Raw genomic sequence first — 27856 nt, 5'->3', positions numbered from 1 at the left:
TGGGATTGAATTCCCTAGGGCTCCCTTCCCAGACCCGGCCAGCAACTCCAGTAACCAGAGCTGTGTGAGAAGAAAAGGCCAAGCCACTGGGGTAAGCCGCACCCCGAATAGAGGTGAGGACTCGGGTGAGTCACGCCACTGAGGGGCCGCCTGCTCTGTCCCAAGGGCCTGGGCTCACCTACAGCCTGCCTCACCAAGGACCCAGAACATCAGCCTCACCGCACCTAGCTGTCCTCACCTTCTACCTTTGCCCACAGGGTTCTCCACTCCTCCACCCCCCACCCAACAGTGTCCTGAAGACACTGCCTCCCACCCCCACCTTGGGCCTCCAGAGATATGAGATGCTCACGGGGCTCTGGGTGTGGCCTCTAGGCTCCCTACTTCCCCCTTCCAGCCCCACATCCTCTCAGATTGCCAGAGATGGGCTCCAGCCAGGGAGGGTGGGGCTGCTCCTGGGACCATCACGAGTCACAGGCTGCCTAGGCAGTGACAGAGCTGTGGCTGGGAGCAGACCTTCACCCATCTCTGTGCCTCCAGCTGACTCAAATGTGCCATGTCCCAGCACCTGCTCCTTCCACTTGTGATTCTCGGTAACTTCAGGGGACAGGAGATGGCTGCAACGGGCCCGGGCCCTAGTACCTGGGAAGCTGGAAAGCAGAACTCCTGGGTCCTGTGTGGGCAGTGGGGTGTCAGAGGAGGACATCAGGAAGAACGAGGGAGTGAGGTGTCAGAAGGGAGAGGAATAGCCTACCAGAGGGAAAGGGGCCTGGAAGATGGAGTAGCTCCAAAGCTTGGGGTAGGGAGGCAGGGAGGGTTCATCAAATTGTAGGTCTTTAGCCTCTTCCTGCTTCCCTCTTTCTAGCCATCAGCCCCCTCCCAGGAGCTTTCCAGGACTCAGGTAAGGCAGCTGCACTGGGCGGGAGTGGGGTGGGGTGGGAGAGGTTGTCACATGGGAGGCAGAAAAGACGGGAGGGGTACCATGGGGGCTCCAAGGGGGTGCTGGAAGAGCAGAGAACTGGGGAAGGGGAGAGGAGAGGGTAGGGAAAGGAGAATGGGAAGATGGGGGCTGGGCAGTGTCAGGGATTGGAAATCACCAGTCCCTTCCTCTCTTTCCACTCCAACTCCCAGCTCTCAGTCCTACCCAAGAAGAACCTGAAGATCTAGGTAAGGAAGAGTGGGGTTCCTAGATCTTAAAGAAGGTTAGGCCTGGCTAGGCAATGAGGAAGGTGGAAGTCACCAGTAAACTAGAAGTGCCTAAGTCCTCTTTGTGCTTTGTTCAGAGGGGCAAACTGAAGCCGGGTGGGAAAACAAGGCTTTATCTTGAGTTACCTGGGTCTCCCGCCCAGGGGGACCAGGCAGGCTATGACCTCCATGGTACCCCATTGCAGACTGCGGTCGCCCTGAGCCCTCTGCCCGAATCATGGGGGGCTCAGATGCGCAGCCAGGCAGCTGGCCATGGCAGGTGAGCCTGCATCAGAGGGGGGGCCACATCTGCGGGGGCTCCCTCATTGCCCCTTCCTGGGTGCTCTCCGCTGCTCACTGCTTCGTGACGTGAGTATTCACCCATGTCCAACCCCTCTTCAAACGCTAAGCCAGCCCCGCAGCTCGACCCCGTGTACCCATGGCCAACTTGGAGCCGAGCAGCGCCACTCTCCCTGAATATGGTTGACGCCGCCTGCAGACTCGACCCACCACTCCACCAAATACCCGAGTCTGAGTTCCGTCTTTCCAGTATCCTCAATCAACCATCTCCGAATCGCATCCACTCCTCTCCCTTTTGGGAATCTATCTCAACCTGGATCGCCCTAGCCCCAAATCTGGATCCCACTCTGCCCCTCCTGGATTGCCCCTGATCCCACCTTCTCCCTCGCTCTGAGCCCCCACCCCCACGAGAGTCTGCTCCCACCTTAGGGTCAACCTAACTCCCTTCTGCCTGGGTCTCCGCGCAGGAATGGGACCTTGGAGCCAGCGACCGAGTGGTCGGTACTGCTGGGCGTGCACTCCCAGGACCGGCCCCTGGACAGCGCGCACGTCCGCGCGGTGGCCGCCATCCTCGTGCCGGACAACTACAGCAGCGTGGAACTGGGCTCAGACCTGGCCCTCCTGCGCCTGGCCTCGCCCGCCCGGCTGGACCCCGCTGTGCGGCCGGTCTGCCTGCCGCGTGCCTCGCACCGCTTCGCTCATGGCACGGCCTGCTGGGCCACCGGCTGGGGGGACATCCAGGAAGCAGGTGAGTGAGGCGAAGGGTCCCGGGAAGTAGGTTACTGGAGAAGTGGAGCCTACTGAGCGGCCCTTGGGAGAAGACCTCCAGGCGAGTCCTAAAAGCAGTGGCTCCGGGTAGATGGCCCCCTTGGAGCGGGGGCTTGGGGAGGCGGGAGCCACAGGGTGAGGCCGTGGGCCGGGGGCCTGGAGCGCAGATTTCTGCCCAGCCTCGGGTAAATGCCGTGCAGATGTCCTTGCATCCTCCTTCCCAAGAGCTCGCAAACTAAGACTACTGACTCATCCACCCCGATTCCCTCCTCACCTTTCCTTGTTTCTTTTTCTTTCCTGGATATAGGATCCAGATAGGGTTCCCATCCTAGCTCTGCTATTTCAGATAAACCACTTCATCCAATCTCTGAAATTTCCTCCTCTGAAAATTGAGGAAAAATAGTGCCCAGATCGTGGGGTTGTTGGGTTAAGGATTAAGTGAGAAAATCCCTGTAAAGTTTATAGCACGATGCCGAATAGTGGTAATTAATGCACTTTGGATATTTTTGCCCTAGGTAATGGTGCACTAAACCGCAGCACCTGGAATATTCTAAGCATTCAGCAGATGTCAGCTTCTGCCCTCCTTTCCCCGTCCCTCTTCCTCCCATCCTCCCCTCCCCTCACTCATTTCTCTACTTATCCACCTCCTGTCTTCTCCCTACTTACCCTCATTCATTCCATTCATCTTTCATTCGTTTAACAGATATTTCTTGAGCACCTTCTTGTGCCAGGCACCAGGGAGGAGCCTGGGCCAATCATCCAGGCCCAAAGTTGTACCTCCTGAACTAGGGCAGTTGCAGTGAAAATTCCAAGAAGTCACAAATGAGAGGTTTTCAGGACTTGGGAACTGATCGGGGAGAGGAAGCTGAGATGGGGGTCACAGCTGACCCCCAGCTTCCATGCTTGGCAACCTGGTACAGGACCACACCTTAGTCGACATGGCACCTTTGTTGAAAAGGATGCCCTCTCAAGATTGATACAGCCTATATGTCAGGGCTCAGATCTTAGTGATTTTAGCCCCTAAGGGCATCGTTTATTGTCTGGACACCTTTCTCACTGCACAACCATCCATGGAAGCTCTCCCTAAGCACTTGATGGGCCATTCCTGAGATGAGGATATAGGAAGAACAGAGATATAGGAACAGGTGACAGTGACTGGTTTTGAATGTAGCAGGCTGGGGTGCCATGAGGTACCTAGGTAGAGGTGTCCAGGAGGCAGCTGGAGGGCATTAAGCCGAGCTGGGGAACAGGGAACGTCCTATCTGCCTCACAGCACTTGCTCTCTGGCTCTGCCTGCAGACCCCCTGCCTCTCCCGTGGACGCTACAGGAAGTGGAGCTAAGGCTGCTGGGAGAGGCTGCCTGTCAGTGTCTCTACAGCCGGCCTGGCCCATTCAACCTCACTTTCCAGCTCTTGCCAGGGATGCTGTGCGCTGGCTACCCAGAGGGCCGCAGGGACACTTGCCAGGTGAGGGGGGGGCCCCTGCATCTGCCTCGCAGGGCCAGGCAGAGCCCTAACCAGTAGGAAGCATGAGGAGTAGACAAATCTCGTCTCTCTCAATGTCTCTGAAACTCATCTGCAAAACGAGGGCAAGACTGCCAATAGATAAGATTGATGAGAAGACTATAAACGGACAGAACTTGGGGCTCAACAGGAGAGCACTGTTCCTTACGGCAGCACAGTGCAGAGGTTACATGTCGGACGCCAGAGTGAGTCAGCCTGGTTAGAAGTCCAGCACCACCACTTATTAGCTGTGTGACCTTGGCTAAGTTATTTAACCTCCATATGTTCAGACTTTCTCACCTGGAAGATGGAGATGATAGCGTTACTTACTTCATAGGGTGGCTATGATGATTACAGGAATTTGTATATATAAAAGCACTTAGGACAGTGCCTGCTCTGTAATAAGAGCTTAAATAAGCATTAGCTGTTGTTATTATCCCACATCCCAATCACCTGTTACTTAGCAGATTCATTTTAAAAAATGAATTAATTCAGGCACCTGGATGGCTCAGTCAGTTAAGTGTCTGACTTTGGCTCAGGTCATGATCTCATGGCTCGTGGGTTCGAGCCCCACGTTGGGCTCTGTGCTGACAGCTCAGAGCCTGGAGCCTGCTTCAGATTCTGTGTCTCCCTCTCTTCTACCCCTCCCCTGCTCACTCTCTGTCTCTCTCTCAAGAATAAATAAACATTAAACATTAAAAAAATGAATTAGTTCCTCACAGATGAGAATTTTCCAGATATCTTGCTGAAAACCAGACTTAGCATATTTTAACCATTCCCTCCCAGAAACTTTCCTCCAATGGCACACATTTTTTTAGGGCACTCAAGCATGCATGGTGATGATAGGGATTCAAGCTAGATAGTCTTCAGTGTCCCTCCCAATTATGAGGCTCCAGGACCTAGGGACATAATCCCCTGCCTTCTTGAACAGGATTGCAAACAATTCAAATTCCTCTAAACCAAGCACTGTCCGTTGGAACTTCCTACAATGATGAAAATGTTCTATACCTGTGATGTCCAGTGTGGTAGTCACTAACCACTTTGGCTATTGAACATTTGAGATGTGGCTAGTGTAACTGGAACATTGAATATTTAATTTATTTTTTTTAATTTTTAAAAGTTTATTTATTTTGAGAGACAGAGACAGTGAGCAGGGCAGGGGCAGAGAGAGAGAGAGAGAGAGAGAGAGAGAGACAGAGGATCTCAAGCAGGCAGGCTCCACACTGCCAGCAGGGAGCCAGATGCAGGGCTCAAACTCATGAGCCATGAGATCATGAGATCATGACCATGAGTCAGACACTTAACCGACTGAGCTACCCGGGCACCTCTATTCCAGCCATTTACTGAACAAGAATCAGTTGGCTCTGAATGAGACCTGCAGGCTCTCTAACATGGCCTTTGATGCATTAGCTCGGTGCCCTTGGCTTTGGCTGCTCATCAACCTTTCTGCCTTGGAAAGCTTTCTTCTGTTTAGAGTTGCAGGGGATGCAGAGGATGAGGTACAGCCAGGGCCGGTTTCCAGAAAGTGGCTCTATGTTTGGCAACAAGAAGAGTTCTAGAACCCAGTATAAGCTCGTGGGTCCCTGGACTAATCCCTTGACACTGAGTTATCTATCATCAGGGAGACTCTGGGGGGCCCCTGGTCTGTGAGGAAGGCGGCCGATGGTTCCAGGCAGGAATCACGAGCTTTGGCTTTGGCTGTGGACGAAGGAACCGCCCTGGAGTCTTCACTGCTGTGGCCCCGTATGAGGCCTGGATACGGGAACAGGTGATGGGCTCAGAACCTGGGCCTGCCTTTCCCATCCAGTCCTGGGAGCCCCAGGCAGGTCCTTGGGAGCCCACGGATGAGAACTGCACCATTGCCCTGCCAGGTGAGGGAGAAGGACCCCTAGATGTCACCTGGACATGGGAGATTTGAGTTGGGGTGGAAACTGCCTGGGGCCTGGGAGGGCCCCTGACCCAGATCTCTCACCCCTCAGAGTGCGGGAAGGCACCACGGCCAGGGACCTGGCCCTGGGAGGCCCGGGTGATGGTGCCAGGATCCAGACCCTGCCATGGGGCGCTGGTGTCTGAAAGCTGGGTCTTGGCACCTGCCAGCTGCTTTCTGGAGTGAGTAAAAACCCAGGCTCAAGACAGATTCTTGTACCTCCCTCCCCATTGGCCTAAGACGCTATCGACCAGTCCCCAGCCCTTCCCCTGGGCAGGGTAGAAGTAGGGTGGAGGGGCACATAGGTTTGGAGTGCCGGGATTTCACAGGCAGGTGTAGGATCCCGCTTGCAAAGCTAGGGGGTCCTAGTCTACCCGGGGCGAGTACGGGGTAGTAGAAGTTCCATCCAAGATGCCGGGGTCTGAGTGCACAGTTCTCTGGAAATCCAGAGTCCAAGCCTGACGTGTGCGGTTTTGAGCCGAGTGTGCAGGATCTGGCCCACGTCCCCAGTTTCCCCCATCCCGCAGCCCCATCAACTCAGACCTCCTGCCCCGAGACCTAGCCAGCTGGCGCGTGCTACTGCCCTCGCGTCCGCGCGCAGAGCTGGTGGCACGCTTCGTGCCGCACGAGAATGCCTCATGGGACGACACCGCGGATCTGGCGCTGCTGCAGCTGCAAACGCCCGTGAACCTGAGCACGGCCCTGCGGCCAGTGTGCCTACCTCACCCAGAACACTATTTCCTGCCCAGGAGCCGCTGCCGCCTGGCTCGCTGGGGCCGCGGGGGTGAGCAGGGGCCCCACTCAGGGCTGGGCGGCGCCGGGCGGGACTCCTCGGCAGCGCAGGCTCCCTTTTTCTCTTCCAGAACCTGCGCCTGGACCCAGCACCCTGCTTGAGGCGGAGCTGTTGGGCAGCTGGTGGTGTCACTGCCTGTATGGCCGCGAGGGGGCGTCAGTACCGCCGCCAGGAGACCCTCCGCACGCGCTCTGCCCCGCCTACCGGGAGGAGGAGGAGGCGGGCCGCTGCTGGGTGAGCGACGGGGGCGGGGCCCGCGGGTCTCAACGCGGGTGGTTGCCGGCGCAGGGTCTGAGAGGAACTGGGAATGAAGCAAGAGAGCTCTGCGGGCAGGGACGGGATTAAGGCGGGGCCTCTCGCTAGGGGCGGAGCCTAGCCCTGGAAGACTTTGGGGAGGGGCCTGAGACCGGCCCTGGGCGATGTCTGACCTTCTTGCTATTCCTAGATTTAAAGAAAATGTTAAAGTGAGGGCTGATTTACACAGATAACTATTGGAGCCTGGCTTGGAGGAGGTGGGACTTGTTTTGCCTGAGTACAAGAATGGAGTACAGGAAAGCCCCAGGACCTTTCGATAGCCTCTCACCAACTTGCACACGCTCTTGCTGCAGAACTATTCTCATTGGAGCCTTCTGTGCCAGGAGGAGGGGACCTGGTTCCTGGCTGGAATCAGCGACTTCTCCAGTGGCTGCCTACGTCCCAGAGCCTTCTACCCCCTGCAGACCCATGGCCCGTGGATCAGCCATGTGACTCGGGGAGCCTACCTGGAAGACCAGCTGACTTGGGACTGGGGCCCTGAGGGGGAAGAGACTGAGACACAGACTTGTCCCCCCTCCACACAGCCTGGTGGTGAGGGCTTAGGGCTTAAAGTCCCCTTAGGGCTTAGAGGGCTTTGGGGCTCCTGCATGTGCTAAGATCCATGGCAGAGTCTTCAGGGGTCAGCTGTGGAGCCCCCACTTAGGTGGTGACCTCCTCTCCCGTAGCCTGTGGCCTGCGGCCAGAGCCGGCTGTGGTGGGTGTCCTGTGGCCCTGGCTGGCAGAGGTGCATGTGGCTGGAAATCAAGTCTGCACTGGGATCCTCGTGGCCCCAGGTTGGGTCGTGGCAGCCACTCACTGTATCCTCAGGTGGGTCTCACCCATCTCTTGGGCAAGAGGGAAAAATGGAGAGATGGGCAAAGGACTTTTAAAATAGTAGGATAGTCTCCCTTTTGGGCTCTTACAGTACAGGGAACTGCTACAAGTGTTTTGAGATAGAAGAGAAATTTGGAAGGAGCTAGTGGAATGACCTTGGAGTTCATTCTGCCCTGTCCCCTGCATTGAGCAGGACTTTCCAGCAATTGGGGGAGCAGGAGGTCACATTGGGCATTGTTCCGACAGGCCGGGCTCTACAACAGTGCCTTATATTGAAGTGTACCTGGGCCGGGCAGGGGCTAGCCCCCTCCCACAGGGCCACCAGGTATCCCGGTTGGTCATCAGCATCCGCCTGCCCCGACACCTGGGACTTCGGCCCCCCCTGGCCCTCCTGGAGCTGAGCTCCCGGGTGGAACCTTCACCATCAGCCTTGCCCATCTGTCTTCATCCAGGGGGTATCCCCCTGGGGGCCAGCTGTTGGGTGCTGGGCTGGAAGGAACCCCGGGACCGAGGTGAGAGCCCAGGGTTCTGGGGTTGAGAGGTGACTGAAGACCAGATCCCTGCGACATCCCTATCCCTCTCTCCTTTCTCTAGTCCCTGTGGCTGCAGCTGTCTCCATCATGACACCACGACTCTGTCAGTGTCTCTATCAAGGCATTCTGCCTCCTGGGACTCTCTGTGTTCTGTATTCGGAGGGTCAGGAGGACAGATGTGAGGTAAAAGGGTCTGGGCGTCCTGTTCCAGGGAGGGGAGAGGCAGTGCTGGGCAGCTGGACCCTAGAGAGAGAGCAGGGTTGGGATTCTTGAGTGCTGGGCCCCACATGGGAAGAACCGTGCTTCCTCGCTGAACCTCAGAGAGAGAATAGGGGCCAGGATGCCTAAGGATGTAGACAAGCAGTGCTTTGTGGTTGGACTCTAAGGAGAAGGTGCAGGGAAATCAGAAGGAAGGGTAAGAGACCCTTTTGGGCTTGGCCCTGACACTGCAGGTGACCTCAGCACCTCCGCTCCTGTGCCAGACCGAGGAAGGCTCCTGGGTCCTCATGGGCATGGCTGTTCGAGGGAGCCGGGAGCTATTTGCTGCCATTGGCCCTGAAGAGGCCTGGATCTCCCAGACAGTGGGGGAGGCCCATTTCCTGCCTCCCAATGGCTACCCCTACTGGCCCCCTGAAGGCAGCGACCTCTGCCCGCCCGACATGGCCAGGGCCTCAGGCTCCCCTCAGGTTGCTCTGTTGCTGCTGCTACTTACCTCCCTGATCCAGGGCTGAGGGGGGCCTGGGTCCCTGGGCTACCTCTCCTCCTCCTCCTCCTCCACCCCCTTAGCCGTCCACTTCCCTCCCTGTGGGGCTGGAATGTGGCCTAACCGGCTTTGTTCCCTTGCCGGAACCTCCAGAGCGTCCCGCCCACCTGGACTGCAGCGGCTTGGATAATTGGGCCTCTGTGCCTGGCTATTTTGGGCACGGGAATCCTTGGGGGCCGTGGGAAGCGGGACAATAAAGGTGTAAACATAGACACGTGGCCTTATGGCATTGCTGGGGGCTGGCTGAGGGGCTGGGGGAAGCCCAAGGGCTAGGGCCCATCCCTTCTGGGCCTCTGTGAGTCAGGCCTTGGGCTCCCAGGAAATGTGTCCCCGATAACGTGGCAGCTGTCCCTCATTCCTGCCCCAGGGCGGGGGAGGTTGGGTGGCAGCTGGGTGTGTGTCACCTCCCCAGTGGAATCAGCATCCCTGGCACCTGCCAGAAACTTCAGCCCTAGCTCAGACCCCTACTTCCCTTCTCTTCCTGCCACCCCCCACCCCCACCCCCACCTCCCTCCACAAAGACTGAGGGTGAGCGTTAGAGGAAGAGTCCAGGAGTCTGGGAGTGCAGAGGGTCTGTCTGCCTTATCCTATATCCACAGACAGCTGCCCCTCATATACACACCCTGATGAATGTCCCAGGGTGTACACCTCCAGTGTCCCCAGTACACATACATGACACTTATGTGTGACCCTTAAAGGGTCCCCCACTTCATATCCTGCCCAGTGCCCCCAGAATTTGGGCACCATCATATGTCCTTGTGTGTACATCCCACTGCCTCACCCACCACTTACTAGTGCACCTTCCTACATGAATTCAACCACATTCCCTGCGAACTACTAGGTCCTGGGGTCTGGGGTCTGATAGATAAGCCCCTGAAGTGCTCCCAGTGTAGTGGGGAACACATATGGACACCCCTGCCTGGGCATCAGGAATAGGTCATGGAAGAGGTTGATGTTTGAGTGCAGAAAAAAGGCACGTGGAGACATGGGGAAGGGGACGTGCTTGAGGTGGAAGCCAGTCCCTCCCTATAAAGGTGGCAGAGGGGTCACCTCAGGGGCTGGAGTCCCCATCACTAGGTAGAGTGGGCAGAGGATGGGGGAGGGGAAGTAGGGAGTTCCTGGGAGATTGAGGAGAGGGGCAGAGGTTCTTAAAGGGACAGGCTTATCATTAGCTGCCAAATCCCAAAGAGAATATTCCCCTGGATAGGACATACATCCCCACCTGCGTTCCATGGCCAGTCAGTCACCCATATGCCACCCCCCATAAACATTTAATACAACCATCCTCTCCCCCAAACCCACCACAGTGTCCAATGTTGCTCCATCTTACCCGGCTTAGACTCTTTCCGAGTTAGCTAGTGAGTTAGCTTCTAGCCCCTCACCCACTCCAGGAATTCCTTGCCCTTCAGGAGGGGCCCTGAAGTTTTTGGCTGGGAGGCCCCCAGTCTTATGGAAATTAGGTGGGGAAGTGGGGCTCTGTTTTTCTGAGGCTTGAAGCCAACACACATGCCTAGTTGTCCACAGACTTATACACTGATTTAGGATGAACCTGACCCCAACCTGGCCACATGGGCTTTCGTCTCCTGGACTTGTGCCACCTGCATCCTCCACCTGAGAACACTTTCCCTGGACCACCCTCCTCCCATATTTGCCTTAACACTCTTCCATAGCCCCTCTGGCCGCAGTTCTAACCGCACCTTCTTGAGGAGCCCTTCTTTACGCCAGCCTACGTCAAAGCTCCTGTGAACAGGCCCCCAGAGTACCCGTTCTTCTTTATCAGAGTGCCTAGCTTGAAATTATTCTATAATTGCTATGTGATTATTCAATTCAAAGCTGTCACCCCTACTTCACTGTGAGCTCAGCGAAGGCAGAGATGTTGTGTTTTGTCTCCTGTGCCTGGAACATAGTAGGCACTCAGGAAATATTTGTGAGATGATTGGCGCTTGCCAGTCACACTCACCACACCTCACCACACACAGATGATGCTGCAGGCTCTATAGAAGGCCCTGAAACGGCAGGCCCAGGGAAGACCCAGGTGTCCTGAGCTCAGTCAGATACCAAGCAGAAGAAGGGAAGAAAGGAGGAGCGCGGTGGCCCCAGGACAACAAAGGCTGGGCCAGGCCCTGGGGGGACATAACTGCTCTGTGAGACCTGAAAGACCGGGGGCAAAAGGCAAGGGGTTTCCAGTCCCTTCTGGGGGGTGTGCGTGCGTGCATGCGTGCGTACACACACACACACACACACAAACGGCCCGGGGGTCTAGGAGGACTTAGGACTGTGTTGGCAAGAAAAGCCGCAGGAGCTAAGTGAGGAGGGCGGGGCTAGGGGAGGGGCAGGCAGGTAGGTGCCTTTCTCCACGGATCCACCACCCTCTGGAAGGTCTCTACGTAGCCAGACCGAGCGGGAGACGTGTCCTCACTGGCGGCTGCGGAAACCCCAGCGTCTCCCCTTGTGCTTTATTTCTTGCCTTCGAAGCTAGCCTTGGACATCTCTTCCCCCTTCCCAGCGCGGATTCTAGGATCCCTTCCCTCTGGGCCTGATTCCTGGATCTTGCCTTCGAAACCAGCCCCAGGTCACTTCCCTTGGGTGCCTGGTGTCTTCCCAGGGGCCCTGGTCCTGGGCCATGGCCCACAGGGCGGGCCTGGGGCTTGGTCAGCTGGAGGCTGTGGCCATTCTGCTTTTACTCGGATTATTCCCGTCCGGGCTTGGTGAGTACGTGCGGGTCAGAGAGTGCGGGGCTCAGGGAAGGGGTGGTGCACATAAACTGGGGCTATAATCTTTTTCTGGGCACATCCCTTATCCTGGGCTCAAGAACCCACCCACCCCAGCTTCAGTCTCCCTAGCTCTTGTCCTCTGCCTCTCCCTTCAGCTTCGGCCTCCTGGGAGTCAAGGGGGTGGGGAGGACCGTCCCCTGGAGCAGTGGTAGGTGCTAAGGGGCCTGGGAACTCTGGTCTTTCCTGTTTACCCTTTCCTCTTTCTCCCTCCAGGAGCTGACTGGGAGGAAGGTGAGGCTTGCATGGGGGAGGGGAAAGGAAGGGAACAGGGATTCAGATTCCAGTGGAATGTTTCATGAGTGCCTGACCCTCTCTTTGTAGAGCCGTCTCAGCCACTCTTACTACCATATGTAAATCCCCCCATCAGTTCTGTGAGATGGGGATTAGGGCCCTCATTTTACGGAGAAAGAAACTGAGATAGAGAGGGAAATGACTTAGCCAAGAGCACACAGCCAATAAGAGGTGTAGCTGGGATGTTACACCCAGGTCTGACTCCAGAGGTGGGTCCTTTGAGGAAAATAAACCAGAGATTTCCTTTCTTCTAAGGCACACCACTTGACTCTGAGTCCGGTTTTCAATCCCCACTTCGCCAGATCCTACGGCTATGTATCCTTGGCCAGTCCCCTCACCTCCAAAATGGAAGTTGATTATGTTTGCCTCCTGGGGCCCAGTGAGGAGTCACGGAGATAGAGGAAGTGAAAGCCCTCTCCCAGCCTGGCATTGCTTGAACAGTCACTAAATAGTAGCTACTGTAGTTGTTATGAGGAGAGAAGGAGGAGCTTGGCTGGGCAGTTTTCTCTGCTCTGGGGAAGATGACTTTGTGAAGGGCTGTTGGGTCCTGCTCCGAATGGTAGCCTCAGTGGTGGTGAGGCTGTCCTGGAAACCAGATGTTCAGTGTAGGAGTCCTGTTGTTTGTTCAACACACATCCACCACTCCAACTGTGTGTCCAGCCCTGTTCTGGCCACTGGGGACAAGGAGATCTGCTCCAGTCCCTGTCACTAGGGAATGCCCAGACTGGTGCAGTTGAAACAGTCACAGACCATCATGACTGTGTGATGGGGCAGTGTTGGGGGAAGTTGGGGGAGCCCTGGGAGCTGCCGTCCTCGTCTAACTCAGCGAGCAGACTCAGGGCAGGTTAAGGAGTGCCTGACATTTGAACGGTCTCCATAGGCAAATAGGTTTGGTGAGCAGGAAGGGATGAAGAAGGGTATTCTAGACAGAGTGACCTGAATAAGCAAAGGTCTAGAGGCAAGCAAGTATGTGGCGCAATGTGTGTGACAGAAGTGTCCAGAGGGATGGTGGCTGGAGTAAATGGTAGTGCCATGGAAAGTCTAGAATGTATCTTAAGAGCAATGTGGAGCCAGGGGAGGATTTAAGCAGAGTCATGACCTGATCAGATTCGTGGTTTATAAAGATCTTTTGACTTATAAGGAGTGGGCTGAATGGAAGGTGGGAGGACCTGAGATAAAGGAAGGTGGACGAAACTTGGGTTGGGTAACGAGGATGGCAAGGAGCCAGAGCTAACCATGCCCTGTGAGCAGTGGGGTGAGAACAAAGGGGGGATGGTTGGCTCCTGTGAACTCACTTCCCAAGCTCCGAACCAGATTGTCTGGGCTATACGGGGAACGGCAGGGCTGAGGACCTGGGATGGGGGCCCCAGAAGGACCTGACCCCCTCCCCTTCCTCCCTGGGCAGCCTTCTGCGGCGTGGCCTCCCAAGCACGCATCACAGGTGGTAGCAGTGCAGCCGCTGGCCAGTGGCCCTGGCAGGTCAGCATCACCTACGATGGCACCCACGTGTGTGGTGGTTCTCTCGTGTCTGAGCAGTGGGTGCTCTCAGCTGCTCACTGCTTCCCAAGGTACCAGCTGGGTGGCGGGCCGGGTGGGGAAGTCAGAAGTGGATCAGTCTGGGCCAGAGACTGGGGTTTTGGGGTTGGGTCTAGGGGTGTCAATAAAGTCTGAAAGGATCAGTCAGGAGTGAAGGCCAGAGGTCACAGGTCACAGGATAAAACGAGCATGCAGTGTGGGATCAGAACCCGGGGTTGGATATAACAAGGCAACAGGGATCAGGGACCTAGGAGAGGTCTCCTGGGTCCCAGCCTTGGCCCCTCTGCCTGCAGGGAGCACGCCAAGGAGGACTATGAGGTAAAGCTTGGGGCCCACCAGCTGGACTCCTACACACCTGAGGCTGAGGTCCGCACCGTGGCACAGGTCATTTGCCACTCCAGCTACCACCAGGAGGGCTCCCAGGGTGACATTGCACTCCTCCGTCTCAGTAGCCCTGTCACCTTCTCCCGCTACATCCGGCCCGTCTGCCTCCCTGCAGCCAACGCCTCCTTCCCCAATGGCCTCCAATGTACTGTCACTGGATGGGGCCACGTAGCGCACTCAGGTGAGGTGGGCGCTGATGCCTAGAGGCATGGGGGGGCAGTGCCTGACTCAGGGTAGGACCCCCCAGCTAAGCACCTTTCGCCCCTACAGTGAGTCTACTGGCCCCCCGGCAACTTCAGCAACTTGAGGTGCCACTGATCAGCCGAGAGACGTGTAACTGTCTGTACAACATTGCCGCCAAGCCTGAGGAGCCCCACTTTATCCAGCAGGACATGCTGTGTGCTGGCTACGTGAACGGGGGCAAGGATGCCTGCCAGGTAAATGCAGGGAGTCCAGTGAGACAAGTGCGTCTTGGGAGACGTGGGCCGGATGGGGCCGGCATGGACGGCTGGAGGCCTGGGGCTTAGACCTGACAGTTACTGTATGGCTTTTCTCTTCAGGGTGACTCTGGCGGCCCACTCTCCTGCCTTGTGGGGGGCCTCTGGTACCTGGCAGGGATTGTGAGCTGGGGCGATGCCTGTGGGGCCCCCAACAGGCCTGGCGTGTACACTCTGACCTCCAGCTATGCCTCCTGGATTCACTATCATGTGACAGAACTCCAGCCTCGTGTGGTGCCCCAAATCCAGGAGTCTCAGCCCGATGGCCATCTTTGCGTCAACCATCAGGCCTTCAACTCTGCCCCAGCCCAGGGCTTACTGGGGCTTATCCTTCTGCTGCCACTAGGCCTGACCCTGGGCCTCCTCTGCTGAGCTGGTCATCCTGGGAAATGACCCCGCTTCCAGGACTTCCACACTGCCCCCAAGAACAGATGGACCTGGCTCTTCCCTGACATCTTTTGGGCCTGGGGACTGGCTTCCTTCCAGAACCCTGCGGGAGTCCAGGGCACCATCCTGACCTTCGAGCCCACTCTTCTGGGTTTGTTCTATGGGACTATGGTCCAGAGTCAGGAGTTTTACTACCTGTGGTATTGGCTAGAACCTCTAGCCACCTCCACCGACTGTTCACAACCCTACTGACTGGGCTCCTGTGTAGCCTCTAAGGACCCTTAGCGATGAAAATGAGCCCAGGCTCCCCACCCTGTTTCTAGAAAACTGGGTACCTGCCCAGCTAATTGCTGCTAAAGAACTGGCTCCAGCACCCCACCAGTTCTGCCTGATGAACCCCATCACTTCACCTTCTTCCTGTATTCTGAGCTGGAGCTGCCTCTGGGCAGCCTGTTTTCAAGAACAGAAAAGGCCCCAATCTTGCCCCATCGGCTGCCATGCCTTCCTTGAACCTCGACTCCTAGACTCCGGAGGACTGAGCCCCCACCGGAACTGGGCTTGGGCTTGGATCTGGGGTGAGGGGCAGAAAGAACAAGAAGGAGTAAAATGTTTTGAGCACAACTGGCTCTGTGTGTGGCGTGCAACAAAGAACTTCGGCTCCTAGCCTCTCCCTCCCACCTCCAAAGTCCAGAACCACTGGCAGAACTTACTTTATTAAAAAAAAAAAAAAAAAAAAAACAACGACGAAACAAGTTTGTACATATTTACAGGCTAGGGGACAAGGAGGCAAAGGTCCAGCAGCAGGGGCACAGGCCACTCACTTCTTGGAGAGTTTGACTTGCTTGTGCTTGGGGGGGGCCCACTTGAGACAGACAGAGTCCACTGTGGGGAGAGAGACATGAGAGGCAAAGCTGGGACTCTGGGCCCAGGCCAGGTGTCACCTCTAGGTGAGAACAAGGGCAGCTTGAGCTGGGAAGGGGGTAGGGAGGCCTGGGAATGACTAGACTGCCCCAGGCTTCGGTCCTGGGAGCTGGTCAGACTAGTTTGGGATCATGTGACAGCAAAAAGGTAGCCTTGGCTCCCGGTAGACCTCAACACCTACCCCCTGCCACACACAACCTGGGCAGCCCCCCACCTACCTGTTATGGGTGGTTTCTTATACTGAGCACTTTTGAGGTGTTCTTCTACCAGCTTGGGTGTGACGCAGATCACATGCTGGCCCTTCCAGTACTTGACCATATTGAGGGACTGCAGGGTGCTGATGATGTCATTCTGGGTGATGCTGGTCATCTGACTGCAGAAAGGGATTGGAGTATATGCTGGGGAGAGTTCCCTTGTGGGGTATGACTGGGACAGCAAAAAGGGACAAGGAGACAGACAAGATCATGGCCAACCTTAGAAGAACACTTCCCTCTTTAAGTTCCAGGGCCCTCACCTGAGGTCCTTGATGGACAATGTGCCCCGGAAGTCTCGCAGGATCTCCAGCAGGACCCAAGACCAGTAGCTGCGGTAGCTGAGCTTGCCCAAGTCAGACAGTGGCTTCTCAGGGGAGCCTACTGTGCTCTCTAGCTTGGAGAGCTCATAACCTGGCAGTGGTGGAAAAAAGGATTCTGAGGACCCAGCCCTGCTCTGGCTCCCCCCAATAGCTGCCCCTTCCCTGACAGGCCAGGAACCACTCACTGAAAGCAATGAGGAATTTTCCATAGCCACGGCGCTGGTAGGGGGGCAGAGTCAGGATGCAGGCCACATTGTTCCCATCTGGAGACTCCTTCTCCTACAGGGGTGTGTGGTCAGGGCCTCTGGGGAGGCTCAGCCCCTTCTCTGGTTCATAGTCCCCACCCTCCCTCCACCTGGGCCCTCCAATCCAGCACCTTAGAGAAGTAGCCAACAATGTGGGCCCCCTGCCTGTCCACTTCAGTCAAGATGTAAAAGACGAAGGGCTCCACGTCGAAGTACAATGTCTTGTGGTCCAGGAAAAGCTTGGCCAGCAGACACAGGTTCTGACAGTAAATCTGAGAGGCGGGAGAAGTGGAAGCTGGCTCAGGGAGCAGGTGTAACTCCCCCACCTAGCTCCACTGAGGCCTGGGCTGTGGCTGCCACCCTGCTTTGCATGTGCCAGTGCCAGGCCCGTGAGAAGTGGGCTCCTCACAGAACAGTAGTATTTAGAATTGGAGGCAGTCTTACCGTCATTTTTTGATGGACAGGGAAACTGAAAACCAGAGAGCTGGATTAATCTGTTACCACTTCTTTTTTTGTTTTCTTTCTTTTTTTTTTTTTTTTTTCCCAAAGATTTTAAGTAATCTCTACACCTAATGTGGAGCTCAAACTCATGACCCTGAGATCAAGAGTTGTGTGCTGCACCAATAACCAGCCAGGTGCCCAACTCAGTTACCACTTTTTTTTTTTTTTTTTTTTAATAGACTCTATGCCCAGCTTTGGAGCCCAAAGTGGGGCTTGAACTCATAACCCTGAGATCAGAACTGAAACTTAGACAATTGAGCCACCCAGGCACCCCTCAGTTACCATGTCTAAGTGCTAAATAGGAGTTCAGTCTTCAGGGACATTAACTCTTATGTTTCAGATTGGCAAACTGAGGCTCAAGGAGATATGGCTGGCATGAGGTCCCATGGCTGGTGAGTGCTATGGCAGGATTCAAACTGGTATAGGACTTCTGTCTCGTTCATAGCAAGTGCCGAGCTTTATTGCTTAGCCTTGTGCTTGGCAAATGTTTGCTGAATGGATGACCTCTGAGCCTGACTCCAAAGCCTGAGCTGTCTGCCCACTTGGGTGCACTCCTCTGCTGGGCCTCAGCAGCCTCCTTGCTGCAGGCCCAGATACCCACCCACACCAGCTAGAGACCAACATCAGGAGGGACAATGAGACCGTGAGGCTGGCTTCATGGCACAGATCATGAGGCCCGCTGGTTTATGACACCTTTTATATCCACTCTTATTTGATCCAACAATTGTGAAGTCCAGCACTGCTTGTGCACTTCACTCAGGAAGAAACCGAGGCTTTGGGAAGGGGCAGTGCTTGCTTGAAGCTTCAGGGTTAACCTAGAGCTAGAAAGAACACCCACACCTCCTGCTGGAGCCCTTTCTGCTATTCCCACTGTTCAGGCTCAGGCAAAGCAGCGGACTCGGGCCAGGCTAAGGGCTAATATTCCCCAAGCTATTTATCACAAGGCTGACTTAGCCCGAGGGGTCACCAATAATAACAAAGGCCCATGTTTACCAAGCACCGACTTGATGCCAGGCACTGTGTTAAGTACTTGGCATTTCTGTCTCATTTGTTCCACCAACAGCCCTATTAGGTAAACATTATCATAACTCTTATCTTATAGATGAGGAAATAGGAACAAACAACGTTAAGTAACTTGTCCAAGGTCAGCTACCAATAACAGGACAATTTGAAGCAGGAGCCACTCAGAAGCCTTCCCTCTTTTCCTCACACTCTACTGCCTTTCCATGGGAAACAGGGACACTTGGTGAGACCTTGCCAGGCAAAGGCCAGATTCTCAACGGCAGCAAAGCAGGCCCTAAATGCCCCACCCTCCCCCACTGAGGTCTTTCTGCCAGAAACAAGGAACTCAGCTGTCAGAGCCATACCGGCATCAGGCAGAAAGTCTCACACAAAGCAGTCCCCTCCCAGGAAAGAAACCTTTCCTTCAGGCAGAAAGAGAAAGCGCTTCAGGGGCACCTGGGTGGCTCAGTCCGTTAAGCAGCTGACTTCGGCTCAGGGCATGATCTCGCGGTTTGTGGGTTCGAGCCCCGCGTCAGGCTCTGTGCTGACAGCTAGCTCAGAGCGGGGAGCTGGTTTTGGATTCTGTGTCTCCCTCTCTCTCTGACCCTCCCCTGCTCACGCTGTCTTTATCTCTCTCTCTCAAACAAGTAAATAAAACATTAAAGAAAGAAAGAAGGAAGAAAGGAAGGAAGCAAGGAAGGAAGGAAGGAAGGAAGGAAAGAAAGAAAGAGAAAGAGAGAAGGAAAGAAGGAAAGAAAGAAAGAGAAAGAGAGAAGGAAAGAAGGAAAGAAAGAAAGAAAGAGCGCTTCTCAAAGCAGCCTCTGGCATGGCAATCTCTACTGTGGGTGTCAAAATTGCCCAAAACTAAGCTACCCATCAGGAGGAAAGTCTTCAGGGACAGAACAGAAACCCAGTCCCTAAGACTGATACCACAGGGCCATGTGTCTACCATGCACCAACCATAGGTCATGTGCCAGGCTAAGCACGATCCACAGGCCTTTTCCCGGTGGGGGCCTGTCCCAAGACTGGCTTCTACCCTTTCGGTGACAATGAGGATCATCCAAGAGGTGCCAGTGCTCCCCACACCGCCCCACAGCACCTCGGCCGTCTAACTCACCTTGTGGTCTTTGCCATCTACCTCATACACAGAGATGTTGCTCTTGCGGTAGATCTCCTTCCCTGGGGGCTGCCGCCACTGACACTGGCCCTGGGGGTGGGGATGGGGAGGCATAAGCTTGAGACCCTGAGGTTGGGCTCTGTACTTCACCTACATCAAGTAATCCTGCCAACTACCTGAGGAGACAGAGCCTATCTTATAGATGAAGAGACAGAGGTACAGAGGCTAAATAACTGGCTTGAATATAATACATCTAGATGGTTTCAAGTTCAGATCAGCCTGGCTTTGGAGGACTCTACAGGGCTCTCATCCATGACCATGGCGATTCCTAAAATGTACACATCTACCTCAGACTACACCCTTTGAGAGATACCCTAGTGTTTCCTGCACTGGTGATGTGAGCCCGCAGCAACACCCCCCCTCCCCCAACCCCACTCCCCCAACCCCCCCACCCCCCCTTGCTTCCCATCTGTCCACACCTTACAGTCCCATTGCTCAGGGGCTATGCTTGCTTCCTCTTTTGCACTGAGGAACCTGGCACTGCGCTGGCCTTGATAAACATATGGTGTTTGGGTTGACCTGAGGAAACGGTAAGGGCAGGGATTACTGTCCCCATTTCACAGAAGAGGAAACTGAGGTCTGGGAAAAGGCAGCAAGTTGGCCAAGGTCACTCAAGCAAAGGTAAAGCCAGGCCTAAAACCCAGGTCTCTTGACCCACGGACAGCTCTTCCTTATACTCGACTCCTCTGGGCCTGTCTCTCTTCCCTATCGCTGCAGCCTTGGCAGCCCTTGCCTCCACGCCTGCCTCTCTCCAGGCCCGGCTGGCCCAGTCTCACCAAGTGGAAGCGGTAGCTCTTCTCGAATTTCATGTACTTAAGGCAGTACTCGCAGAGCCACAGCTTGGGCTGTTTCCCATAGTCCTCGGGGAACGGTGAGAAGTACCAGGCATCGATTTCGTAGTTCCCGATGTGGATCTTGTCCACATACTTCACCTTGGTGATCTGTGGGGAACGTGGGGGCCGAGGGCAGTGGATGGCTCAGTCGGAGCAAGCAAAGCCGGGAGAGGGGGTACCCGCAGGCAGGAGCCCTGCCCCTGCTTACCGCCTCATGTTCCTTTTCCAAGGCTGCTGTTGTGGGGTCCATCTCTGCATAGGTCTGGGCAAGGACAGAGCAGTGGATAGAGGTGAACAGAAGTAGAGGGCAAGTTGTCCCTCCCCTGAACCAGAACCCAGTGCTTCCCTCACATCTTCCAGACCTCAACCTCTGAATGACAATAACCACATGAACAGCTAGCTTGTTTTATCTGGTTTTAAAGCCAGCTGGGCCAAGCTTCTCTCTGACTTTCCCGCCCACCCACACATCCCTGATGCCTGAGTTTGGACCTTTTGCCAGGTGACCTGGGCTTGGATCAGGCCTGGTTCCGGTCTCCTTGGACTAGGAGCTCCAGCTATGCAACGGGAGCTCTGCCAAAATTGTCCTGAGGCAGGGGCGCCTGGGTGGCTTAGTCGGTTGAGCGTCCGACTTTCGCTTGGGTCATGATCTCGCGGTTGTGGGTTCAAGCCCCGCGTCAGGCTCTGTGCTGACTGCCAGCTCAGAGCCTGGAGCCTGTTTCAGTCTGTGACTCCCTCTCTCTCTGCCCCTCCCCTGCTCACACTGTCTCTCTCTCTCTCTAGAAATAAATAAAACATTTAAAAAAAAAATTGTCCTGAGGCATATAAATAACGGATCTTCTCTTCTGTGCAAACAGGAGGGACTGGCGCTGGCCTCCCTGACGTGACTGGACCTCTTTCCTGAGCACCAGGTCCAGGGAGCTGCCTGCCCCACGGGTCGCTCCCACAGGTACATCGGACTTTAGATGTCTAGAAAGGGACTCAACCTGTGCTCCCTGCAAACCTATTCATCCTCCTGGACATCACCCTCAGTCCAACTGCCCAAGACCAGTAGCAGGTCTGCTCTTTTTTTTTTTTAAGTGATTTATTTACTTGAGAGAGAGACCATCGGGGAAGGAGCAGAGAGAGAGAGAGAAAATCCTAAGCAGGTTCCACACTGCCAGCTCAGAGTCCAATGCGGGGCTCGAACTCACAAACCGTGAGATCATGACCTGAGCTGAAACCAAGAGTCGGATGTGTAACCAACTGAGCCACCCAGGTGCCCTGGTCTACTCATAAGACTCCTTCTCTCAGGAGGCTGGTGTCCAATATAGGGCCAAGTCCTGTGAATTCTACCTCCTTGACATCTGTGGAATTGATCCCTCTCTGGAATTCTCCTCCGTCCAACTCCAAATAGCCATTGCCACCATCCCAAGTCTGGACAATTACCTAAGCCTCTGAAGATTCTCAGCCTCCAGTCTCAGCCCCTTCAAATTTACACTATCAATACTTCTCTTCTTGAGGCCTCCGAGCCTTTGCACATGCAGTTCCCTCGCCTCTTGCCACCAAAAAATGCTTACTCAACCTCAAACAGAGCGTAAGCCAGGTGAGTGTGAGATGAGGCAGTTTTATGAGCCATCATGTGTAATTGTTTTTACTGTACTCTTTCCTGTCCTTCAAGGCCTCGCACCCTTCCTGCTCCCTCCAGGAGACCTGACTGGATTCTTCTGACAGAATACGCCCTCTCCTTCTCAATTTGGGAATTCAGTGGTTAACAACAATCCCCTCTACCTGCCCCCAATTGGTGTCCCCTATTTTCCAAGTCCTTAGAAAGCAGGGACTAAAAGTCATGCCATACTCATGACACATCCTACTCTTAAGCCAGACTCTGTAGAAGTAAAGCAAGTACAGCCTAACGATGAAGGGGGGGAGGGGGTCCAAGAAGGCCCATGACCTACACTAGAGACAGGAACCTTGCCGTATAGTTGAGAAGGCAGAAAGGAGCCAGCGTTTTACTCAGACCCCCTTCCACAAAGCACTTTGCCTGTATGGCCTCATTTTACCTTTTCAGCCACCCTGAGACAGAGCATTCTTATTTCTATTTTACAGAGAAGTAAACAGGCAGGGAGAGGTGAGGTCATTTGCCCTCGGGGACTAGCTAGCTGCCATTTATTACAAGTGCCAAGCACTCCACACACATTATTTCATTTAGTCCTCACAAAGAACCAGGGACATGAGTGCTCATTATCCATACTGCACAAAAAGGAAACTGCGGCACAGAGAGGTGAGGTTACAGAACTGGTACTCAGCACTGTCAGGCGCAGGCCCCTGGTGTGTCCAACCCTCAGCCTAACCCCCGTAAAGATGAGGGAAGAGAGATTTTCCTCATAGGCCTCTTTAAAAAACCCACTTCCCAACTCTCACAAAATACAATCCTCTTCTGCAAATGCGTTAAAGAACTACAAAACACTACTTTTTTAAATGCTGCAATTTATTTAGAATTAAACATTAATTAGGCTGTGAAGAACCTGGCTGATTAACTCACCGATTATCCGTCCTTTGATTTTTATCACCACTGGCCCACTGTCATCCACCCTGCTGACTACCAGGCTTTGAGGTACATCTTTGAGACTTAATTTGCTAGTGCAACCTGGTCGAGGAGCTAAAAGATACTCAGACCTATGCTGTTCAGCAGAGGAGCCACTGACCACAAGTGGCTATTTAAACTCATTGGTTCAATTTTATTTTTTAATGTTTATTTATTTTTGAGAGAGAGAGAGACAGAGCACGAGCAGGGGAGGGGCAGAGAGAGATGGAGACATAGAATCTGAAGCAGGCTCTAGGCTCTGAGCTGTCAGCACAGAGGCCAACGCAGGACTCGAACTCACAAACCGTGAGATTAGGAACTAAGCCAAAGTCAGATGCTTAACCGAGTGGGCTACCCAGGCACCCCGAAATTCATTAAATTTAAATAGAATTCTTAGCCACACTAAACACATTTGAAGTGCTCAATTGCCACATGTGGCCAGTGGCTACTCTATCAGACAGTATAGCTATTAAACACTTCCACATATCACAAGAAGGTCAATTGTGGTTAAGTGCAGCCTTAGACCATTTCAATTTCAAAAATTGTTTTTCACAACCCCCAGTATGAAGTGCAGTTGGCACTGTAAACGAGCTGACCTGTTTGTGTATACATGTACGTGTACTTGTAAGTGAAATGAAAGCTGCTCAAAAATAATACTTACCTCTGATAACATACAATGTACTCTGATATTTTCTATCTTACCCTATTTCTTCTTTTCATTTTTAAAAAATTTTTAAGCAATCTCTCTGCTCAACATGGGGCATGAACTCACGATCCCAAGATTAAGAGGTGCATGCTCTACTGAGACAGCCAAGTGCCCCTTTCTTTCATTTTTAAATGTAAATGCCAGTCATAATCCACTGAACTAATCTGACAATCCACTGAAAGTTGCGCCCCACTGTTGGAAAAACACTGCCCCAAAGCACACAACAAACATGCAAAAAGATGAAATCTCACAGGCTGAAGCTAATGAATGTCTAAGTGCCTTGAAACCTCAATAAGCCCTGGTCTCATCTGCACTCCCTGTTTTACAAATCAAGAAACTGAGGCTCGGGGGCGCCTGAGTGGCTCAGTCGGTTAAGCGGCTGACTTTGGCTCAGGTCATGATCTTGTGGTTCGTGGGTTGGAGCCCCATGTTGGGCTCTGAGAGCCTAGAGCCTGCTTCAGATTCTGTGTCTCCCTCTCTCTCTCTGTCCTTCCCCTGCTCAGGCTGTCTCTCTCTCTCAAAAATAAATAAACCTTAAAAAAAAAAAAAAAAACTTTTAAAAAGAAACCGAGGCTCGAAGTGGAGGAAAGTATCCCCCAGGGGCAGGGATACTTTGGTGAAAAGAACCCAGATTTTGGAACGAGTGGCTCAAGTTTCTAGGTGTCAAAGTCACGATTAAGGGCTGGTACGCCAAAGTAGGACAATCTAGTTGGCAAATCTAATTCCTGACTGGGTTCTTAAGCCTATCTGTTCCTCCCCTGTAAACTGGAGATAATTACGATGCTTACCTCACAGGACTGCTGTGAAACTTCAGTGAGATCATGTATTAAAACACTCAGCCTATAACTTTGGCTCACAAGCCAATAAATGTTTGCCATTATTGTTCTAATTCCAGTCCACTCTTTTACTAGCTGTGTAACCTTGGGCATGTTACCTAACCTCTCTGATCCTGCTTCCTCATCTACAAAAAGAAACCATTATTCCTGTGGCATTGAACTGTTAGGAAGGATGTGATAAGCTTATGTACACGCATGACTCAGCACGGTGCTTGGCAACAGCAAGTGCCCAGTATCATTCATTCTCTTCCTTCCCTTTGGACTTCAATTGTTTGTCTGAAGTGGCACAGCAAATAGGAGACAAAGGAGGCTATCGGTGCAGGAGGCCTGAGTTCCAGTCCCAGCTGTGCCATTTACTTGCTGTGAGACTGGAGCAAAGTGCTTGCCCTCTCTGAGCCTCAGTTTTCTTATCTGTGAAGACTCTCTCACAAAACATAGGTAGAGCCCCTTACACGGGGAGCTTGAGAAAGGGGAGGGGCTGGAGCACCTGGTGGCTCAGTCGGTTAAGCAGCCGACTTCAGCTTAGGTCATGATCTAATGGCTTGTGGGTTCGAGCCCCACATCGGGCTCTCTGCTGTCAATACATAGCCTGCTTCGGAGCCTCTGTCTCCGACTCTCTCTGCCCCTCCCCCCGCCCAAATATATAAACATTACAACTAAAAAGAAAGAAAGAAATGGGAACTGCTATGGTTTTGGCGCTGGGACCCAAGGACGCTGGCAGAGCCTCCTGGGGCCTTGGGGAAGGGGAGGGGGCCCGGACCTTCTGCACATGGTTGATCTCATCATGCTTGCGCTTTTGATTGCGAGTGATCTTGCGCTCAGGCTGCTCAGCCAGCTCGCTCAGGTACTTCTCTGAGTTCTTCTGCACGGCATCTTTTACTGTTTTGGTCAGCGCCAGCCGGTTCTTGTCTACCCATTCGTCCAGTCGCCGGTTAACTGTGAGGATAGGCCATGAGGGTGCTGTTCTTCCACCCCTCACCCCTACCCAAGCCCAGGGAGCCCCAAGTCACTCACAGCCCACGTAGTGTACATAGAATTCCTCTCGGCCCTCCTGATCGTTCACTCGAGATTGAATCACTTCAGCAGAATCTGTGAAAGAAAAAGGATAGGATCATCAGGAAGGCAGGGATGGAACAAGAATCCTTCACCCCCAGGAGCAGTTTCCAGATTCGAGGGACACACACAAGCTAACATCACCTGTCTATATCTGCCATTCCATCAATCGCTGCCTGTGAAGTAGGCTTGGTTGGAGCTGTTACTCTTACTTTACAGATGAAAAACTGAAGCTTACCCAGGCTCACGTATTTGAAAAATGATAAACTAACACTTAACTAAGTTAAAATCTGGCTCCAAATTCAATGCTTGTTTTACTATATTTAGTTGTTCATTTGTTTAGGAGTCACAAGGGCTGGCTCTGGGTTTATATACAACTCTAGCTCCTCACTTCCTCTATTTAAGTGCAAATTATTTTGGTTGAGCTTCAGTTTCTTCATCTACAAAACAGAGATAATAGTGCCCACCTCAGAGGGTGAGTTAATGCCTCTAAAAGCATGTAGCATAGTGCCTGACAACTAGTCAACCATTCAACAAATGAGTAAGGCAACCACTGCGTGTCTGTCTGGCCCTATGCTGTGTTATTGCTGGGTAGAGAGGACACAGCAGTGAATCACAAGTGTTCCTGCCCTCCAGAAGTTCCCACTTTGATAGTGGAAGACGTAGACAGTGACTAAATAAAGTCACATATGCTACGGCCAGCTGAGGTATGAAGAAAATGTAGGCACATTCATAAAAGATGGACTCACTTTGCCTGAAGGGAGTCAGAAATGGCATCACAAGGGATATGGTGTGTTAAAAGGATGAGTAAGAGCCAGCCAGGTGAACAAGGAGAAAGGCAAGGGCATTCAAGCAGCGGGCACAGGTGGTAAAAGGCATATGGTCTTCAGAGAGCACAGTGTGATCTAGTCTGGCAATGGCCTTTGCTAGGGGTGTCTAGAAACCACAGGTCACAAAGATGCACGTCCTTCTAAGGAATCTGAGGTTTATTCTGAAGATGAAGTACGGCAAGGGAAGGAAAAGGGAAGCTCAATTTTGTGTTTTGGTAGGTCCTCTCCGCTGGCGGTTGTAGAAGAGGGATGGAAAAGTAAGTCGCAGAGACCAGAGAGACCAGCAAGGAACCACGATTTTGTTTGAACAGAAAATGAAGCCTAAGATTGGATAAGCAAGTGGAATGGGAGCGCTACACAACGTAAACAAATGGGAGCTACTGTGGTCAGGTGTAGCCAGACTGCTGGAATTTGTAGGCGGCGCCCGGGAGGGCCGGAAACTCTGCGTTCTTCCCTCAAGCCCCGCCCCCATGACGCAGGCCCCTCAGATAACCCGCCCTCAGGCCCGCCCCCTGTCCCTGGGCCCCGCCCTCACGCCAGGTGCTATCCGGACGTCGGCACAGGTACGTTTCTCCGATCTCCACGGTGACTTCCGGCTCGCCGCGCGCCGGGGTCGGAGGAGAGACGCGGCCCGGGGACGGGGCGGCCCCCTCGACCGCCGCATTCTCCCCGGGCCCGGGATCGCTCTCCCCCGCGACCCCTGAAGTAGCCGCCGCAACCGCCGCAGCAGCTCCCTGTGCCGCCATCGTTGTAGTGGAAATGACGCCAGGATTCGGCGCCGCGCAGTGCTTTTAGTTCCGGGTCAGCGACGCGTGGCGGAGGTAGCTGCCGGTTTGAAGGTGGGGTCTGTGACGTAGCAAGAGTTCATTGGTTACTGCGGCCTTCTGGCGGTCCCTGGACAAGTTTGACCTTTCGGGTGCCAATCGCGCTGGACTTTTTTTTTTCTTCCGTATGGAAATATGGCTGAATCCTGAGTTGAAAGAGACCTTCGTGATGTGATGACTGAGTCAGATATTTTTAAAAGGCCTGGTGCCTGAGGAAGTTGAGGGGTGCCAATTACCAGAGGCACTGCCCCCACTTTACCCGGTACCGGGGCGGAGCCAAAGCTTGCCTCCCTGGCTGCCTGGCAGTAGGGCTTTAAGCTTGGAATTAATTTCCACCTCTGCGCCGCCCACTTCTGCCGTAAAGATTGTAAAGATTGAAGAAACTGCCATACTTGTTCACGGTGAGGGAAAACAGGACCGCTGTGTCCGGGGATAGCTAGTAAATTACTTTCATAGGATTAAGCTTTTCTAAAGAAAGTACCAGGCCACCCACAACAGATGTCCCCTAAACAAACTAGTCAAACACAACAGAAATCTTAGCGTCTTGGGCTTGGTGAGGAATCCCGGGTTCTGATCCTGCTCTGGGTAAATTGTACAAAGGTGTCCATTCTCAGAGGGTCCATAAAGGTTAAAATACATGATTGTATAATCCATAGAACTATATAAAGGGTATGTCTTATGTATATAAGTGTGTTGCACAGTACTCCGCAGGGTAGGTACTCAATAAACATTGTTTTTTTGCCATCCTCTGAATTTTCTTTGACTTGCAAATTGGTTATAGGGCTTAGAAGCTCATACTGGTTATTGGGGTGGAACCTGAGGCCTCCTCAAGTTGCAGATCAGTAGGAGTTCTTCGAGTGCCTGTGTGGCTCAATTGGTTAATCCTCGGACTTGGCTCAGGTCATGATCTCATGGCTGTTGAGTTCCAGCCCCAAGTCCGGTGCTTTGCTGTCCGTGTGGAGTCCGCTTCGGACCTCTGTCCCCCTCTCTTTACCCCTTTCCGGGGCGCGCGCTCTCTCAAAATAA

General features: G+C 53.6%; 3 protein-coding genes across 5 annotated transcripts; 2 read left to right on the top strand and 1 right to left on the bottom strand.

Moving 5' to 3' along the window:
• The first annotated feature begins 545 nt into the window (after positions 1-545).
• PRSS36 (serine protease 36) lies at positions 546-9054 on the top strand. 3 transcript variants are annotated; one of them, XM_039247864.1, is made up of 15 exons: positions 546-590; positions 863-898; positions 1129-1164; positions 1389-1551; positions 1950-2230; positions 3550-3716; positions 5374-5623; positions 5732-5861; positions 6207-6463; positions 6543-6691; positions 7081-7318; positions 7453-7594; positions 7847-8112; positions 8195-8316; positions 8586-9054. In XM_039247864.1, the coding sequence occupies exons 1-15, from the start codon at positions 554-556 to the stop codon at positions 8862-8864; spliced, it is 2553 nt and encodes an 850-aa protein (XP_039103795.1). In that variant the 5' UTR covers positions 546-553; the 3' UTR covers positions 8865-9054. The 3 variants fall into 3 exon arrangements, with proteins under 3 accessions (XP_039103795.1, XP_039103794.1, XP_039103796.1); XM_039247863.1 differs by having other exon boundaries at positions 6543-6706; XM_039247865.1 differs by lacking the exon at positions 8195-8316 and having other exon boundaries at positions 6543-6706; positions 7847-7925.
• Positions 9055-11419: 2365 nt separating this feature from the next.
• Positions 11420-15386, top strand: PRSS8 (serine protease 8). Its single transcript, XM_039247805.1, has 5 exons — positions 11420-11604; positions 13367-13529; positions 13791-14062; positions 14152-14318; positions 14442-15386. The coding sequence occupies exons 1-5, from the start codon at positions 11520-11522 to the stop codon at positions 14748-14750; spliced, it is 996 nt and encodes a 331-aa protein (XP_039103736.1). The 5' UTR covers positions 11420-11519; the 3' UTR covers positions 14751-15386.
• Positions 15387-15459: 73 nt separating this feature from the next.
• Positions 15460-27512, bottom strand: KAT8 (lysine acetyltransferase 8). The gene is made up of 11 exons (XM_039247804.1): positions 26542-27512; positions 25138-25212; positions 24884-25059; positions 20227-20280; positions 19962-20126; positions 19126-19215; positions 16637-16777; positions 16446-16539; positions 16201-16351; positions 15905-16059; positions 15460-15647 (listed from the first exon to the last, which is right to left on the bottom strand). Exons 1-11 carry the CDS (start codon positions 26750-26752, stop codon positions 15583-15585), a joined length of 1377 nt encoding a protein of 458 aa, XP_039103735.1. The 5' UTR covers positions 26753-27512; the 3' UTR covers positions 15460-15582.
• Between the last annotated feature and the right edge of the window lie 344 nt (positions 27513-27856).

Source organism: Hyaena hyaena, unplaced genomic scaffold (genome assembly GCF_003009895.1).
Source record: "Hyaena hyaena isolate Hyena2069 unplaced genomic scaffold, ASM300989v1 scaffold_306, whole genome shotgun sequence".
NCBI lineage: Eukaryota > Metazoa > Chordata > Mammalia > Carnivora > Hyaenidae > Hyaena > Hyaena hyaena.
The sequence above is the reverse complement of the archived record's forward strand: the minus strand, read 5'-3'. Positions and strand labels throughout refer to the sequence as shown.